The sequence below is a fragment of the Arachis hypogaea genome, chromosome 7 (genome assembly GCF_003086295.3).
Source record: "Arachis hypogaea cultivar Tifrunner chromosome 7, arahy.Tifrunner.gnm2.J5K5, whole genome shotgun sequence".
Lineage (NCBI taxonomy): Eukaryota > Viridiplantae > Streptophyta > Magnoliopsida > Fabales > Fabaceae > Arachis > Arachis hypogaea.
Window position 1 is genome coordinate 2,800,026 of NC_092042.1, and position 19,000 is coordinate 2,819,025.

At 27.0% G+C, this 19,000-nt stretch overlaps 3 protein-coding genes across 7 annotated transcripts; all 3 read left to right on the forward strand.

Moving 5' to 3' along the window:
* The first annotated feature begins 3,600 nt into the window (after positions 1-3,600).
* Positions 3,601-7,016, forward strand: LOC112701957 (NEP1-interacting protein-like 1). Its single transcript, XM_025752782.3, has 5 exons — positions 3,601-3,920; positions 4,004-4,155; positions 4,906-4,986; positions 5,318-5,482; positions 6,794-7,016. The coding sequence occupies exons 1-5, from the start codon at positions 3,824-3,826 to the stop codon at positions 6,938-6,940; spliced, it is 642 nt and encodes a 213-aa protein (XP_025608567.1). The 5' UTR covers positions 3,601-3,823; the 3' UTR covers positions 6,941-7,016.
* A 2,464-nt stretch (positions 7,017-9,480) lies between these two features.
* Positions 9,481-12,289, forward strand: LOC112701958 (reactive Intermediate Deaminase A, chloroplastic). The gene is made up of 6 exons (XM_025752783.3): positions 9,481-9,833; positions 9,995-10,110; positions 10,469-10,513; positions 10,942-11,015; positions 11,232-11,281; positions 11,879-12,289. Exons 1-6 carry the CDS (start codon positions 9,644-9,646, stop codon positions 11,971-11,973), a joined length of 570 nt encoding a protein of 189 aa, XP_025608568.1. The 5' UTR covers positions 9,481-9,643; the 3' UTR covers positions 11,974-12,289.
* A 1,736-nt stretch (positions 12,290-14,025) lies between these two features.
* On the forward strand, positions 14,026-18,419 carry LOC112701959 (OVARIAN TUMOR DOMAIN-containing deubiquitinating enzyme 2). Of its 5 annotated transcripts, none has more exons than XM_025752786.2 (9): positions 14,026-14,190; positions 14,763-14,854; positions 14,970-15,015; positions 16,468-16,576; positions 16,869-16,960; positions 17,068-17,130; positions 17,534-17,652; positions 17,760-17,835; positions 18,089-18,419. In XM_025752786.2, exons 2-9 carry the CDS (start codon positions 14,790-14,792, stop codon positions 18,143-18,145), a joined length of 627 nt encoding a protein of 208 aa, XP_025608571.1. In that variant the 5' UTR covers positions 14,026-14,190; positions 14,763-14,789; the 3' UTR covers positions 18,146-18,419. The 5 variants fall into 5 exon arrangements, with proteins under 5 accessions (XP_025608571.1, XP_025608569.1, XP_025608570.1 ...); XM_025752784.2 differs by having other exon boundaries at positions 14,081-14,190; positions 14,789-14,854; XM_025752785.2 differs by having other exon boundaries at positions 14,100-14,324.
* Positions 18,420-19,000: the final 581 nt, after the last annotated feature.

The window sequence follows — 19,000 nt, forward strand, 5'->3', positions numbered from 1 at the left end:
TACAAAATTATAAAGATTAATAGAATAATTAAATTTTTTTTATTTGCTTTCAAATGATTTCCATCAAATTGTGTTCATTATAGTTGCTATTGGGATTTAGATAAATTAAAAAAATTATACTATTTCTTTTTAATAACATGACATATGATGAGACATATTTTTCTTTTATGTTATGTTATTCAAACCATATTACTAAAATTAACCTAGAGTTATTTATTAGAATAATGTAGAGTTGTACATGAGAGAGTTAGAAAATAATGTTGAAATCAGTTAGAAAGTTACACCAACTAACAAAAACAGAATTTTTTCTAACTAACTACTCCTAATATAGTTTTTCATTTTAATGAATACAATAGTCCTTCAATCTCAACTAACTAGTTAATGATAATAGTTGTTATTCACACTTCACATAGTCAAATAAAAAAACATGAGGAAGACTAACTATTTATTAGGAAAATTGAGTGTTGTATGTGAGTTACGCTACGTGTACACTAAAATCAGTCATCAAAGTTAGTTATTAATATAAAATACATACTAAAATATAAATATACATTAAAAATAAATTAAACTATATATATATTAAATACAAATACATTTATAGCTATTTTGTGTACAAATAATATTTTTGGTTATGTATATAACATAAGCTAAGAATTGATAGAATCAGACTTCATAAGTACTTGTTTAATTTATCGGGAGAAATGTTAGAGGATATTAGAATTTATTAATTTTAGTTATCAATTAATTAGTTATTAATATTTAAAAATATAGAATAAAATATATATGTTGTTATGTAGATGATTAAATTTAAAAAATTAAATTGATGATTAAGTGATGACTAAAATCAATAAATTCTGATAATTTTTTAACATTTCTCATTTATTGGTATAGTAAAATTTATATATATAAACAAAAAGTTTTTAAAAATTAGAAAAAATTTTAAATATTTTTTTATGTATATAAAAATAAGAAAGAAAAAGTATAATATAATCTGTGGTTGAAAACTTCATGAAAAATGAGATAATAATTTATTGAAAAATTATCTATGCTAGTCTAGTTTGGCTCTACACCTATTTATAATTCAACTGCGATATTGAATAGGATTTTAATAGAGTTGATGATTGATATTAGAAGCAATAAATATGGGCTTGTGGCTGATCAAAATGTTCATTGAGATATATGTCCATAATTAAGTTGGTACACAAATAATTAACCTAATTAGCTTTTACTATCTGTGGATATATATATATATATATATATATATATATATATATATATATATATATGTATATATATAATATTGTTTTTATTTTAACTATAGTAGCCACTAAATTAAATCTCACATTTTATCTATCAATAAAAAAAAGTTATATACATTATTGTATGCTCACAAATAATAACTTGATATTTTCATATATATATATATATATATATATATATATATATATATATATATATACACTTCAAAGTCAAATATGATTTTCATCATTTTTTTAAATGGTCATACAATTAACTCTTTTACAAAAATTAATTATATATCAATACAATCTAATGATATTTTAGAAGTATTACAAAGTTGGAAGTTTATACACCAAACTTTGTGTCACAATTCACTTATTTATGTGATTTGAATAGTGAAAGAATGAAATGTCCTTTAATTTATGGTTTAACTTGTAGTATTCAAATTTTTGTCTGATCTTCCTTTCTAGTGCTAATTAACAAGCAAAGAATCTTGTTTCATTTCTTCATCATATCTTCTTACCAAAATCTTGTTGTCTAAAATAATTAATACATATTTTACAAGACATCATATTTAAAATGAATTCATTATTATACAATAATATATACTTGTTATTGCAAAATAAATTATATGGTCAAGAGATAAAATAACAAAGACTTTTCTCTCCTTTTTTTAATTGATATTAAGGATAAAATTTTGTGTTAAACAATTTAATATAAACATTGATTTATCAATAAGTAAAAACAAAAAAAAGCTAATGTAATCATTAAATTTATTAAAAATAAAACATTAGTTTTTTTTTTCAATAAGTTATTTGAATATTTGTTATATATTAAAGGATAAAAAATTTTTCAAATATACTAAATACACCAATATTCTAATAATTTTAACGGTTGATTTTAATTATAAAAAATCTATAATATATATTAATTAATTAAAATTAATTATTAAAATTATTAATATTTTAGATACATTTAAAAACTTTGCTAAAGGATAAAAGGAGAAGATGGCGTGCTAAATATGAAAGGCATATCTACCATGAGTTAATGCAATTAATAAGACAGCATAAATAAAAAATATATTATATTTATGAACCCACTAAACCCAATAAAATCTCAGCCCACAGAAGAAAATATATAACCAGGAACCACTTTTCCAGCACCTTGTTTTAGTTAGTTTCCTGTTTCTTCTCACTTTGTGGCTGTTCAAAACTGCCTTTCATGTCACTCAAAAATTACTATCTAAATAAAAAGTTTATTTTTTCCTTTTTTGTGACCAAGAACAAGAAATATCAACTACAAAACAGTTGAATGGCCAATTCAACCACCATCATCACCATTATTACAGTTAATTTTATTTTCTTTTGGGTATTTGATAATTTTCTCAATATAAAATATGAAAATATATCGAAACAAATTTTGATAAAATTATTCTAGTTTACATATTTTTTATTTTTTTGTTTTGAGATATTTACGGATAGCTGACAAAAATAGAAGAATTCCAAAATGAATTAATTCGTTGGTTTCATTATGAGATTCCATTATTTTGACCAATGAGAACAAGATGAATCTCATACAACAATAGTGAAGCATGATCACTTGGTTTAACTTGTAGTGTAGTTTTTATCAATTAATAATTATTATGAAGTGATGTTACATTCTTTTTACAACTTTATTTTATTTTTTAATTATGATAAAGGATAATAATGTTATATCTACATTTTGAATTACCCTTCGTTTAAAAAGTTTTAAAAATAATTTTTTTAGCTTTTAACTTATGAAAAATAGTAGTATTAATATCCAGTATAATTTTTAAAATTAAATTGTGACTTTCTAAAAAGCTGTTTAGGAGTTTATAGAAAAATTAAAAAAATGACTTCTCTTCTAATACAATTATTTTTTACCATATTTTAAAAAAATAAATATTTTTAGAATTAAAAATCTAAATACAAAATAACTTATTTATAAACAACTTTTAATATAGTCATTTATTATTTAAATTTTTTTTTAAATTTAATTAAGTTGTTTATCCAAACGGTCTCTTGACCACGCTAAAATGAAAACAGTTATTTATATAACATTTTAGGTGACCAACAAAAAAAAATTGGTGGCATAATTTAACCAAACCATGTGGCTTAGCTTCTTCTGTTTTTTTTTTTTAATTATTATTATTTTAATTTTAACCATTCTAATAATTAAATAACCAATTAATTGTGAAAACCACAAAAACATTCTTCTTTATTTTAATGTATTTTATTTTGAAATAATAATTAAGTCATGTGATGTTTCAATTAATTCTATCTATCAACTTGACAAGAAGAGGCATTCACTTATTAATTAATGACCAAATTGAGCACTATATCTGACACTTCTAATTCCATTGATGTATATGAAGATATACACATTTATGATACAATCTTTTAAGATATTTATTTAATTTAATCAACATGTATTGGTTTAATTTAATTTGTTTCCTCTTGCACTATATAATTCAAAAACTGTTACTTATTAAGACTATATATTTTCTTCTCTGATCTTCTCTCAACAACACTTCTTTCTTCTTCTTCTTCTTCTTCTCTCAATAATGGTGGCAACAAGGTGTAAGGAGGTTTTCTTTGGAATATTCATGGAAGCCATGGAAACAATTCTTTATGCTGCATTCACTGTTATTCTAGCACTAGGTATGTATAAATTACTTGCATTATTGTATAATAATAAATGGAAATATTATATATAATAATGTTTGAGATTGATTCTATTGTAGGAGGATCAATAGTAGGAACAATAGCAGGAGGAATCAAAGGGCAAACAACAGAAGCTGGTTTTCTTGATGGAGCTGGAAAAGGAGCAGTTACAGGAGCCATTGCTGCCATTGAATTGTTGAACTTTAGAGCCATTGATGACCCTTTAACCAAGGTATGTATTTACTATTAATTAGTTCTAATTAATAATAATAACAAAGCAATATCATAATGCAAATCAAATTTTATCTTTTAATTTTTTTTTTCATTTGGCCATAGTGTAGTGTGGCTAATTTTTTTGGATATGGAAAAAAATTAGGTTTAATTATTTTATTGGTTTCTATAACTTTACGAAATTTTTAATTAGGTCCTATATTATTTTTTAATTAGGTCTCTGCACTATTTTTTTTAATTAGGTCCCTTTTGATAGTAATTGACTTAATTGTATAGAGATTCAATTAAAAAAAAATTAGTGTAAAAACTCAAATAAAAAAAAGTAGAAATTCAATTAAAAAAAATTAGTACAATAACTTAATTAAAAAATATATATAAAGATTAATTAAAAATTTTACAAAATTATAATAACCAACCAAATAATTAAACCCAAATTTTATTTGGCATAACATTCCGTTATTAGATTTTATGGTGTATTTTAATAATTCTGCGCACAGAATTTTAAAAAATACGGTAAAATTCAATAATTGGATGAAGCACCAAAATTTTACTAATATTTAAAAGAAATAAACGGTATAATGTTTCCATTTCTTTCTAAGTTTAAAACAGTTATAGAATTTAATTTTTAAAAGATTTTTAGCTAGATAATTAATCAGATATTGTCACATGAGTAAAAATAAATAATTTTTAAATGTACTATTTAAATATTTGATTTGAATTGTATAACCCTATAATTGTGGTGTGATTGTAGGCACTGATGAGCAGTTTATTAAATGGGAAAATCTTTATGGAATGGATATGTCCAGCTGTTGCTCAAGCCTATCACTTGCATGTAAGCATTAATATTTATACGGAAATGCTAAAAAAATTTAAAAAAATTCAAAATTTATTTTATTTAATATTAAATAATATAATTTTTAATTGTTTTTAGTCTATTATTTTTTATTATTAAATATTTTTTATATTTATATATTTACTATTTTCAAAATATCTATCGTTTTAAAATTTTGTCTTATTTAATATTTATTAATTATTATTAAAATTAATAAATTTTAAATAAGATATATTTTTTTATTTCTCTAATATTACCGTACATTAATATTGTAAAATATCAAATAAAATTGTTGGAATCAAATAAAATTTTGCTCATGAATTTGTTTCAGATGAACACAGCAGAAACAAGTTCACAGAGAGAAGTATCATCAAATATTTATGAAAACAAAGGAGTTACAGGGATGGCACAGAGTGTAATTCTGAAGCTTCCATTTCAGAAATTTAAATCCAATAAGAAACTAATGTACATGACAAGCTGCTCAATTTGCTTTCAGGTGAGAGAAAATCTCTTTCAACAATTAATGCACTTGTTTCCCAAAATAGAATAGGACAACAAAAGTAGAGAAATTTTTTGCATTTCACAAATAAGAACTCAAAATTTCTATAACTAAAAATTATTCATTTATTTTTCTTGTTACTACACTTTGCACTTTAATGTGGAGTTTAATTGTTATAGTATTAAGCTTTGATTACCATAACAAAACTTATACAATACGTTCATGAATGAGACATAAAAAATAATGTTTTATTTTAAGGAAATGTCCATAAACATGTGTAAAACGTTTTTTTGTAAAGATGGTTACGTGCCATATTATTATTATACGTATTAATGAATGAGTTATTTTTAAATTTCTTAACAAATTAGAAAAAAACTGATTTTTTTTATAATAAGAACAATAAACTCAATTTTTTAGGGATCTAATTGTATTTTTAAATGTTTAAAGATTTAAATGTTCGTAAAACAAAAAGTCAATGATATATTTGTCTTTTTATCAAAAAATTTAAAGACATTCGATTTAAATTGTATAATTTCATCGGATTAAATCATATCTAATATTATAATGCAGACAATTAAGTTTATTATTGTTATTATAATAAACTGATTTAGTTCTAATTTATTAAAAAATAAATTATTAATCAATTTAATAAAGATATCTAATAATAATATAACACATGTAAACGCTTTTAAAAAAATATATTTTTAGTGTCTTTATTAAAATAGTCTCCTAATTTTAATTATGTACGTCAAAAATTTTATATAACCATTCAATCAAATTCATACGATTAAATACATTTTTAATCAAATTTATACGTTTAGATTTTTTTAAGTAATAAATTTAAAATTTTATTATTTTTTATGTAACAACATGACGTAGCAACATATGTTGGTTATTTGTGTAAAATTCTTTTAAGTTGTAAACGTGTATAAAAGTTAAATTAATAATAATAATAATAATAATAATAATAATAATAATAATAATAATAATAATAATAATAATAATAATAATAATAATAATAATAATAATAATAGAGGAATCTAACTATCTAAGGTATATTGTACCTATCCAAATAATAATTATAAAGATAAAACATGATATATCAATATATCATGATGTATGTATATCTCGTTGTATACGAGGATAATGAACAAATGATTATAATATTTTAGAATTAAATTTCATTGTTGGATGATGATGAAACTTATGCATCATACATTCCATTATATTATTATTAATTAATAAATATATCTGATCACCAAACTAAATTAGCTAATGCCTTTTCTTTTACATTTGGATTTGTTGCAGGATTTTGAGGATGAAGAATTGATTAGGATACTTCCAAAATGTGGCCACATTTTTCATTTACAATGTATAGACAAATGGTTAATCCAACAAGGATCATGCCCTATCTGTAGAACTCATGTTTCTTCTTATCACATTCATGACTTGTAGTGGCTCATCCATTTTTCATACTCAAAAAGTTCGTAAATAATATATTAATTACTACTTAATTAGTAGTGATGACAAATTAGTGCTTCTTCTTGACTTTACTCAAATTTTATCTCCTATACAATTTTTAACATTAATTTTCAAAATTGAGAGACTGAATGTTGAATTATTTATTTTTATTTATTTTAAATAATTAAGAAATTGTATCTAGTTTATCTTTCTAATAAATCTTGAAGGCTTAAGATTTAGGTTATTCCAACTAACATTTTTAATTTTGTTTCATCCATAATTTTTTTTAGGTAAGTAATAATGATATATCAACAACCTCAATTAACAGCTAATGAAAAAGAAAAGAGCAATATAGAGCAAATTATATGTATACAGATTGAGATGCATCAATCTCTTTTTTCCTTAGTTGTCAAATTATAGTTATTGATATATATATAGTATTGTTAAGTGAATGGTCCAAAGTTATTATTATATGAAGATTATTGAAAAGTACAACCAAATTACTCAAAGGTTTTTTTTTTTTTTTAGGATTTAAATGCAAACAAAGAAAATATCAAATTCCCTTTTATCTTCTTTCCTTAAATATCTTTATCTCTATAATACTAAGGTCATCATTATTAGTAGAGTGTTACTATTGATAAATATTTGTTAAGGTGTTAACTGTTAAAGGTTAAAATATACTAATTAGTAAGTATAGATTTTCAAAATTTCATTGAAAGAATTAGAATTTGTTACTTTTTTCGGGTAATAATTTGTAATTTATTTAATAATAATAATAATAATAATAATAATAATAATAATAATAATAATAATAATTTATTGCATATTATTTGTTATTCTTATTAATAAAAAAATTGAGGTATTTTTTATTGATCTCTTACTTAAGTTTTATTCTTCTTTAATTATTATTTCACATATTAACAATAATTTAAATAAAATTAATACATTTAATCCATTGATAATCATTATTATTATGCAAAACTATTCGTATAAAGATATTTTTATATAAAATAATAATTTAAATATTAATGTATATTATATTAAATAATTTACTTAAATTATAATAATTTTTTTGTCCATGTTATTTTCCAACCTGATAGATTAAGGACTAACCCGTCGCGGATCTGAGTTTTATTTAAGGGTTTGTTGCTGGCTAATGGGTTGCTGCATATAAAAGTCGGAAGTTGAACCAACAACACTTGTTTAAGCGGACGAGTGAGCTGACTACTCAATCAACCTCTATTGGTTATAAAGTATGATTAATTTCGCTAAAAATCCAAAACATATTCTTAGAGCATCTTCAACGGGCAAAACTTTGGAGCTCTCCTACTGTATTGTCAGAGAGAAAAGAGAGATGGGCGGTTGAAGAGAAACTCACTTGAGTTCCTTCACGCAATTCAAAACGAGGGAGTCCTTTTAAATGGCGACTCCCATTAACCAATACACAATTGCCAAATGGCAAGTAAAATAAAAAATTATATAAAATATTAATTAATTAAATAATAATAAATTTAATAATAATTATAATGACTAATTATATTAAATATTGATATTTTTATTTAATTAATAATTTATATTAATTAATTAACTAATAATTAATTAAGTAATTAAATTATAATTAATTTATTAATAATTATAATAATTAAATAAATTAAATAATTAAATTTCTATTTAATTAATAATTTATATTAATTAATATTAAATATTATTTATATTTATATTATTATATTAATTTAACCGTTGCAAAACTAGCCGTTCTAAAAATAGCCGTTAGAAACTAGCCGTTAGATGTGGAACGAACATTCGGAGTGTTGCAAGGACGCTTTGCAATTATAAGTGGTCCAGCTCGTTTTTGGGAAAAGAAGAAGGTTGCCAACATAATGAGAGCTTGTATTATATTGCATAATATGATTGTTGAGGATGAAAGAGACACTTATGCAGGAAATTTTGCTCAAGGCTTAGAGTATGATAATGTTGAAAATGGCTTATCACAACCTCAGCTGGGAGAGGAAGATTTTGTACTATACCATCAATTTCTTTAAAGAAATGGTAAACTTCGAAATAGGCAGCAGCATAGACAATTGAAGGAGGACTTGATTGAACACATATGACAATTTCACAATGCTTATCGTCAATTGTAGAGTTTAATTATGTTTTTCTTTGTATTAAGTAATTTTACAAATTAGTGTAACCCCGAATTATCTATTGTGTATTATTGTTATATATGAATTTATTTAATATTAATATCTTTTTATAGTGAATTATTTTTAAATTTAAATATTTAAATTACATTATTAAAAAAATTAATTATATTAATTTTTAAATATTTTAATTAATTAATTAAATGAGATTACAACAAGGACTAAAGTTAGTTCCTCTTAATGGAGAAGAAAGAGATGCTTTTATTTACTGTTTATAACGTAAAAGTTGATGTGGAGTTACTTTTTATCACGTGTGGGCCATAAACAAAAACTGGAATGAATTCCTATTAGAGATGGTATTAAGGCCTAAAAGGGCAACTAGTCAATTCAACCGGGCCGGCCCAGGAAACTTTCTCAAAAGAACCCAAATTGGTAAATTCATAGATCATATGGGGGCATTTCGGGAAACCAGAAAAACACCACCAACAAAATCACAGTCCACTGAAACTATTGTCTTGTTTGGAACACTTTTCAGCTCAGAGACAGACACAAAGATATGGCTTCGTGGTGTGCTTCGAGGTGCTTTCAGATTCCGGCGATGGACGTCGCCGCACTCCGCAACCGCGCCTCCATCGCCGCCGCCGCCAGCGTAGGGTGCGCTTCCATTGCCGGCACCTCATTCCTCCGCTCATCAAAATCAAAGCGCGCTTTGCCATTCACCTGCTTAAGCATCTCAACTGATGCCAGTTAGTTACAACAAAACCCCTTCAAATTTTTCTCATCAAAATTCAAACTTTTCGTTAAAATTATACTCTTTTTCACATTTTGATGTGTTTCCAAATCCTGGGTCATCTTAACTTGTCCCCATTTTTTTCTTTAATTTATTTTGACTGTGATTTTTGTGTAGGTTTAAAGGAAGCTGTTAAAACTGAGAAGGCTCCAGCTGCATTGGGACCGTATTCTCAAGCAATCAAATCCAACAACCTTCTCTTTGTTTCAGGTGTTCTTGGCCTTGTTCCTGAGGTTAGTCAATTTTTCTTAGCAATGATGCGTTTGTTTCAGCTTACTATTTTGTTAGAAAAGCCTTTTTTTTGTACTTAAAAATGTTCAATTTTACCTGTGGTTGAATAAATATTAGAAATAATAAGGATAGCGTCAATTAGATAAGTCAATTAGGCTTAGTGTCTCCCAAAAGTTGTGAATATGTGCATTTATGATGAGCCTGATAGTAGATTCTCAGATAAATTAGTTTTCATCTTCTTTATCTTTTAGATTATTTTAGTTGTAGAATCACCTAGGCTTAGTGTTCCCCAACATTTGCGTATATGTGCATTTGTGCTGCGTAATTGAGATTTTTTTTTTGTTTTGGTCTTGAATGCAGACAGGGAAGTTTGTCTCTGATAATGTTGAAGATCAGACAGAGCAGGTACCAGAAATTTTGCACTTGCAACATTTCATTGTTATTATCATATAGGCATAATTTGTTTAGTACTTTTGTTGGTGATTTGTTACTTTTCTAATGGTTCGGTGTGTATGAACTTTAAATCTTCGATTGTATGTGTTCTCCCCCTTTCTAAAAGGCTTACATTTCTTAATTTCATGCGATTGTTGTGTTAAATGTGAATATAAACAATGGATAGTGATTTAGCTTCAAATGACTGAAATGGTTTGTATTAGGACACAATGGTATTTGATTCATGTAGGTGGCTTTTATCGTATGAGAAAGGACTTCGATGACGTTGTTGTTGTTGTTGCATTCTTGTAAACATTTACGTTTTAGTTCAACACTAGTAATATTCCCAAGTGCATTGAACTGATTCACATGCTTACCATTTAAATAATTTTGCATTGCAGATCCTTAAAAATATGGGGGAAATCCTTAAAGCCGGTGGTGCCAATTACTCATCGGTTGTTAAGACAACAATCATGTAAGAATCCCTTGCTCCACTATAGTTTGAGATTTGTTATGAGTCTCACGGGACTAATTCCTGAAAAAGAATCACACATTGGGGAAAAAGAGCCTTATAAGACCTATGGCTCTCCCACAATAATAGCTAGAAGGTCTTGTAGCTCATTACAGATTGAATTGGTGATCATGTGAGTCTTTGGCAAGATGACTAGTTTTAATGATTTATTTATTGCAGGTTGGCTGACTTGAAGGACTTTAAGAAAGTCAACGAGATCTATGCTAAATGTGAGTTCTTTTGTAGTGATTTTCGATGTTTGCTTGACGCATTTTATGTTTGAGCGAATTCTAAGCTTGCAACAGCATGTCTAGGTGAAAAGACGAGTAGCTCCGTTCTAAGACTTTCCGTTTGGTTCACTTTGCATTGCATGTTATGAAAATAAGCAGCTCTGAGGTTTAATGGCACTTAACTCCCCTGAACTTTGAAAATGTGCAAATTGACCCCCTAAACTTTCCTAAATATGCAACTTTATTACCTTAAATTTGTTGAAAGTGTGTGTGTGTGTGTTTTTTTGTTTTCTCCGAAAAGCATCAACATGGTCAATCTCTACATAGTTGGGAAAGCTCAATTCACACATTTTAAAATTTCAAGAACTAAAGTACAAATTTTTGTGGTTTCTGTAATTTAAATTTGAAGATTCATCTAATATCTTGCCATAGTGAATAAATAGTACATCATCATATATGCTAAGAGTGGAAACTGGAAACTAAAAACTAAACTGATTTTGAAATAGTAAGGTTTTTTCAGTCTCCAACTCTCCATATTAATTTCAGATATTCAATAAATCTTCATTCATTGACTTTTGTGTTTTCAAATGGTTTCAGATTTTCCATCAACTCCCCCAGCTCGTTCAACATATCAGGTAGCTGCATTGCCATTGGATGCAAAGATTGAAATTGAGTGCATAGCAGCTCTATAAGCAAAATTGAAGCACCAGTTTCATAATAATAAACCTTGGCCCTTAAGCAAAGTTCAGTTAATTAATAATTCAAAAGGGTGCATATATATCCTAGTGTTGGAGTTTTATTTTGGATTTTTTTGCCACCTCTTTTGAGTTATCATGCTCTTGTCATTACAATTTGTTCTAGTTACTTGATTATGCGGCCATTAAAAGTGAAAGAAACTAAGCAAACATGTTGTTTGTTATGCAGCTTCTTGTAGAATTTTATCACATAAGAAAGAACATGCAATGATGTATCACTTCTTAATAATAGTCTTAAAACATTTTGTCTTAATGCTAAGTGAAGAAAAAAAATGTAAGAGACAATCAATTTATTGGAATCTTGAAATTGTGCGCTTCAGCTAAGTAGCTACTATCTGGTTATTAAGAAAAATATGTTGCATGTATGAACAAAAAATAAATAAATAAATAAAATAAGATTTAATTACTCTATCGGTCTATATAGTTTCATTGAATATTTAATTAGTTTTTTTTTATTGAGTTCTTATATCATATTACATTTTGTAATTAAGTTTATGTCGTAACAAAAATGCTGAAATTAATAGAATATTTCGTTAAACAAAATAAATGTCTAAAATTAAATATTTTATGTAGTTTAACAGAATATTCTGTTAATTTTAATGTTTTTATTACGATGGAAATTTAGTAACAAAATTTTATATAGTATAAATAATTAAAAAATATAAAAATTTAATTAAAAATTTAGTAAAATTATAGAGACTAATAAAATAATTAAATCATAAAATAAACATCTGTTCAACCAATGCAAGTCGATACAGATGAATACCCTAGTCCTTATTTTATTGATTATGATGTTATCTACTTATCGTGAGTTAAAGTGATAAAATTATTGCAAAACCACATTTACCACGTTTTGTAACACATGATCATCATATCATACCTCATATTAAGCAAGCAATTAAGGAATTTCATGTAGTTATCATTGCAAGAGTAATGTCGGATGTTATATTCACACTAAATTTAATCTAAAATATAAAAAGAGAACTAGGTTTGCAAAGATATTTTTTGCTTTAACTTCTAGCTCTTAAAGGAATAAAAAGTAATGGTTTGTTTGGTGAGCTTCTAAAATAATTTTTTTTTAAGTTATCTTTTTTTTTTAAGATTTTATGAAAAAATAAAAATAATTTTATATTTAGTTATCTTACGCAAAAATATTTTTTTATCTTAATTATATTTGGATATAATAATATAAAAATTTTTTTTTATTTATTTATTACATAAAAATATCTTTTAAAAAAGATATAAATTGTAGTTTTTCAAAAAAATATTTTTTTTTTATTTTTTAGTACTTTTACTTTTATTATTAAAAATTTGTCAAATAAATTAAAAAATAAAAAAATATATTTTTTATTAAAAAAAGTTTTTTTTATTAAGATAATAACATCCAAACAAATACTTACTCTTTCAAAAAATTTTGCTAATGAATTATAAGTCATTATGGGAAAAAAAAAGTATAAAGTAATTCTTTAAAAAATTACAACTTTGATTATGTCACACTCAAAGATAAAGATTCGTGATGATCTAATAAATTATAAGATATGATGCTATTGCTACTAGTAATTATAAGATAATTGTCACCTAAAAAGTATGTTCAACTTATTGGCACTCACCTCTTAAATTATTGAACCATAAGAAACAAAATAAGAAGCAATCAAAGAAATAATAATAAAAAAAGAAGAAGATAAAACTCGTGGGATAAATTCTTAATAACAAATTATAATATCATGGTTAAGATTTGAATTCAAAACTATTAGTTAAGATATCAAAATAATTATATTTTGACTAATATCACCTTTCTTAGAGCTCAATTAAAGTTCTAAATCCTAATCTAAAATTTAAATTCTCCTAAAAAATAAGGATTAAAAAAATAATTTTACAATAAAAATTGAGCTAGTTAAAAGTTTATTCCTTTTACTTATTATTCTTATAATGTTATTATTTAAATTAAATAATAAAAAACAAGGTTCAATTAATAGATATATTTACTTGCCTATTAAAAAATAAGATAATGAAAAAAAAAAAAAAGATAAAACACAGTTAGAAACACACGTTTCCTAGATTTTGAACTCACATGTTTTTATGTTACAATGTTGATAAAGGCTTCTCTGTTTCAAATCAGATACCACTTGAGAAAGACGGTGGCATCCCCAAAAGGTAACCTTCAATAATCTAAATTCATTTATTCATTCATTCTTTTTTGAAATTTATAGATATATATAAAAGCCATTCCTTTTTCCCCCACACTCCCAAATCCAATCCACAATTTGCAGCATCAGCAAAAAAGCAGAGTAAGATTTTTGTTGTCACTGCCCCAATTCTATATTCCATGTTCCTTGCGTAAAAAAGCTATCTTTGCTTTTAATTCTTGCCTTTGAAGCAATTCCCAGTTCCCATAGATCTGCAAATTCAATTGGGTGTTTGTTTTTCTATTGTTCTTTGAGAAGCTGTTTCATTGTCTTGTGTTGTTGCTGATTTGAGCTTCTCTAGCTTCTTACAATTCGTAAAGTTTTCATCTTTATGTGCTGTTCTATTTGGGTTCCTTTTTGTTCCTTGTATTCAATTTCAAAGTTTTGCTACAGCTAGCTGAAGTTTTCATAATTTTCCATTGTTTTGTTTAGTTTGGTTCTGTGGCTATGTAATAAATTCTAGGATTTGTTCTTGTCTTAGGTTATTATTATGTAGTAGCACTTATAGAATTTGATCAAGGATTTGATTCTTCTGTTTAGGTTTGATATTTATTTACAATCTACAGCATGGAAGGTATTGTGGTGAGAAGGGTCATTCCCTCGGATAACAGTTGCCTCTTTAATGCAGTTGGGTAAGCAATGAACATCAGTCTCTATTTTCATGTGATCTTGAAAGTATGGTTGCAATGATTCAACTTGTCATGTTATTTACCGATTTGTCGATTTGATTGTGTTTGCTTATTTCAGATATGTGATGGATCGTGATCAAACGAAAGCAGCTGAGCTGAGACAGGTGATTTGCTTATAGTTATACATTTATATTTATATATATGTTTTGGTTTTTTGGAGCCCCTGGCCCCTAGAGGGGCTAAACGGGAAGAATGGCGGGAATGTTCGATTGGAGGATCGAACTTGTATCCGAAAGCCACGTCACCTTGGACACCAAAGGAGACGCCATTTGAGCTATATGCGCTATTGATTGCTTGCATTTTATTCATTGGTTATAAATATGCGATACGATGTGTATACAATCATCCAATTAACCTTACCCCAACAAGTCCACAAGTGGAGTGGCTACTTCTAGGATTTGAATTTGTGACGTTCAGATCACAAATAAGCAACCTTATAGTTACGCCGAGGCTCACCCTGATAAGCTGGGAAAAGTAGCTTGAAAAGGAGGTTTGGAAATGCTTATAAATGTGTTCTTAATTGAATTTACCTTTTCTTTCATATTACTTTTCTTGTATTGATTTGAATTTGTGGGACAACCAAAAATACTTCTGATGTTTTTCATTCCCATTTTCGGCACAATTATTCCTTTCCAATACATAGTTCTATACAAATTTGTGAAACCTGAGAGGGCTTGTTTATTGCAAGATGAGAGAAAGCTCACATGGATTTTGGAGAGAAATCAACGGATGAGATTAAAACAACTAATTAAGTGTGTGGTTGAGTGACCTTTCCACATCCACTTTCATCCTTTTTGCAGACTCTCCCTGTTTCTTAGTTTCAAGGACCTCACTTTCTTGCATCCATCTTTGCTCCTTGTCTTCCGCACTGACTCTCGTTTTCTTATTGAAACCTTACTCCAATTGGACTCCAAGAATTACATTCCTTAGATTCCTTGTCTGTTTTCTGAACTTTCATTTGTTTCTGTAGTTGTTTGCCGATCTTTTTCGTTTTCTTTTTGAAATTTAATGACTTGAATTATTTGAATAAAGGAGTTTAGGGTATCATGGATTTGTATATCATGTTTTGATAACCATAAAAAAAATCAAATCAAGTTTGAATGGGTGAGAAACAATCAAGTTCAGTTAGAGTTGTACCATAATTGTTTAACTGGCTAATATTATGTAAGAAGCAATCAATCTCGCTATCGCAAACCTAACTTTCTCAGGCCATTATTTTGCGACAAGCAATCAATATTTAAAAACATGATATTTTGTAAACCAGAATGAACAGCCTAACTGAACTGAATGAAAGCCACACACTAATATTCTCTTTGTTAAGCCAAAAGCATGAAATCTATTAGGCGGCAAGCTGTCGGCACGATGCACAAAAGAGTGTAGGCACACGATAGTTTGCATAACTTGCAATTAGTTGTTTTACTTTTCATTCCAAGATGGTAGTTTTCTACCAGTGTGCCCTGTATTATTGTCTAACATCTTATCACTTTCACCGTGTTATTGACATCTTTGATTTATTTATTTTATCTGAGTATTTTGTGGTGTTTGGTTTGCTACAGGTTATAGCTGCAACAGTAGCAAGTGATCCGCAGAAATATTCTGAAGCATTTCTTGGGAAGCCGAATGCAGAGTACTGTAACTGGATTCTTGACACAGAGAAATGGGGAGGTCAGTTGTGCTATGTGGTTCTAACCTTTGTTTTGTTACTTTGTTTCTGCAAAATACTAAGCGTACGTAAGCAAAAGGCGTGTTACCCTGAAAATTTTTAGTGGTAATAACTGCTAAGATTAAATTAACGTGACAAACGCCACAACAGTTAGTAATTCTTTATATGCTTTTCTGGTCAAGATTTTTCCGGTCGGTTAGTTGATGAGTTCACCACTAGTTTCAAAGTGTATTTCGACCTATCTTGCATACTTAGGGGTAATGGTTATTAATTGACCTATGATCGTTTGTGAAGGTGCGATTGAACTTTCAATATTGGCGGATTATTATGGACGCGAGATTGCTGCATATGATATCCAAACATCAAGATGTGACTTGTATGGTCAGGTAAAGAGAATCTTTTATTTTTGCATTCTCACAAGGTCTTAAGTTTTCTTTTCAACCTCTTATAGCTTAACTTTTTCGCTCTCTTCATTTGTGGATAATGTCGACAGGAAAAGGGTTATTCGGAAAGGGTGATGCTTATTTATGATGGTCTCCACTATGATGCTTTAGCTGTATGTCATTTCTTAGGCCAGAAATTACTTTTCCTCTGCCACTATGATTGCATTGTATCTTCTCATGAACTCATCAAAATTTAAGGGTGCACTTGGTTTGCGTTTTCATTTTCAATATTTTCTGTTTTTAGAATTTTGTGAAGAAAAAAGAGAAAACAAGAGGCGAAAACGGAAAGCAGGGTTTTATTATTTTCACTGTTTCCTCTTTTTCCTTCACAGAATCCTAGAAACAGAAAATAAAAACGCAAACCAAACGCACTCTACTTTATTGTGATTGTGAAACTAATGGTATGTGGTAATTCCATTATTATCTAACAATCACATAGCTCTACAGAATTAAGGTTCATATGCATTTTCCATTCCATTTCCATGTAGCCTGGTGTTTACACCTTGTATGGTTCAGGTGTCGCCCTTTGAGGGTGCTCCCGAGGACTTCGATCAGACGATATTTGCCGTACAGAAAGACAGAAGCATTGGACCTGTTGAGGGGCTTGCTCTTAATTTTGTTAAGGACCAACAGAGGTAATCTTCAATATTCTGAAAACTTGAATGTTGAAAGTGTTTAAAAAAAAAAAAAGAAACCAGAGCAAAGTTGATGTAACATTTTTTTTATGGCTGCACTTTAACAGGAAGAGGAGATTCACCGACACCGCCAACTTCACCTTGCGCTGTGGTGTATGTCAAATCGGAGTTGTTGGTCAGAAGGTCAGTCCTCATCTCCTTACGCTTCGCGATAAATATTTGCATCCTCGTATAACATATTTAATGCGCGCTCCAGAAACATGCAGAACAACTCATTCCTGATTTAGATATAACTTCTAACCATTGTAAATGAAAATAAGTGACTATGATTAATATCATGAAGCACACAAATACCAACATTATGGATCAATCTCTTGTTATAGTTCTTATGATTTTGAGTAATTTTGGTGTAATTTTTCTTTATGAACAAATTCAGGAAGCTGTGGAGCATGCACAAGCAACCGGTCATGTTAACTTCCAAGAGTATAGATGATGATGATCTAAGAAGAAGAAACTCACATGTGAATTTTGTATCAAGAACAATGTTTAATTGGTGCAAACTTCTTTTTCATTTTTATTATGAACTGATTAAAGTTAAAACTAAATTGTTTATGCCTTGAAAATATTGTAGCAAGTTGTGTTGTAACTTGTAACAATAATTATTTATAGCCACAGTTTCAATCCATTGTTATTTTATTGTAACAAAAATAATATTAGTTAGTATTTCTTCAGCACCATAATAGATAAAAGATCTGTTTTAGCCGTAATCCCCTTTTTTTCATTCTATTTTTCCCTTCTTTCATGAAATGTTTGATAATGTCAAAAATGATATTACCAGTTTTATTTTTTATTATGTCACTCTATACATGATTATATATAAAATATATTATTAAAATAGGAATAATAATATCCATTCACATAATAATTTAGTTAAAATATTTCATCATACCCATGAATCCCTTTATCAAGGAAATGTTTCATATATTAGTATCTAAAAGATTAATATATTAAAAATATTTTTTTTCCCACAAGAAAGAAAGATCATTATGTTAATCGTTTTGGGCGGTTAAATATGTAATTCTTATTTAAAAAAAAGAAGAAGAAGATATTTAACATACTTGTTATAAAGTAATGAAATTATATAAATTTGAGTTTTTGTATTTTTAATATATATATTGCCCTTGTTTTCATGTTGAAACAAAATTGGTTGGCATTATGAGACCATAATACAAAAAATAAGTCAAGAAAATCTGCTCTCATCTTTATTTTAAGCTGACTCATTAAAGATTGAGACTTGTTAACTTACATTATATATTATCTCTTTTCATTAATATTGTTATCAATTTCT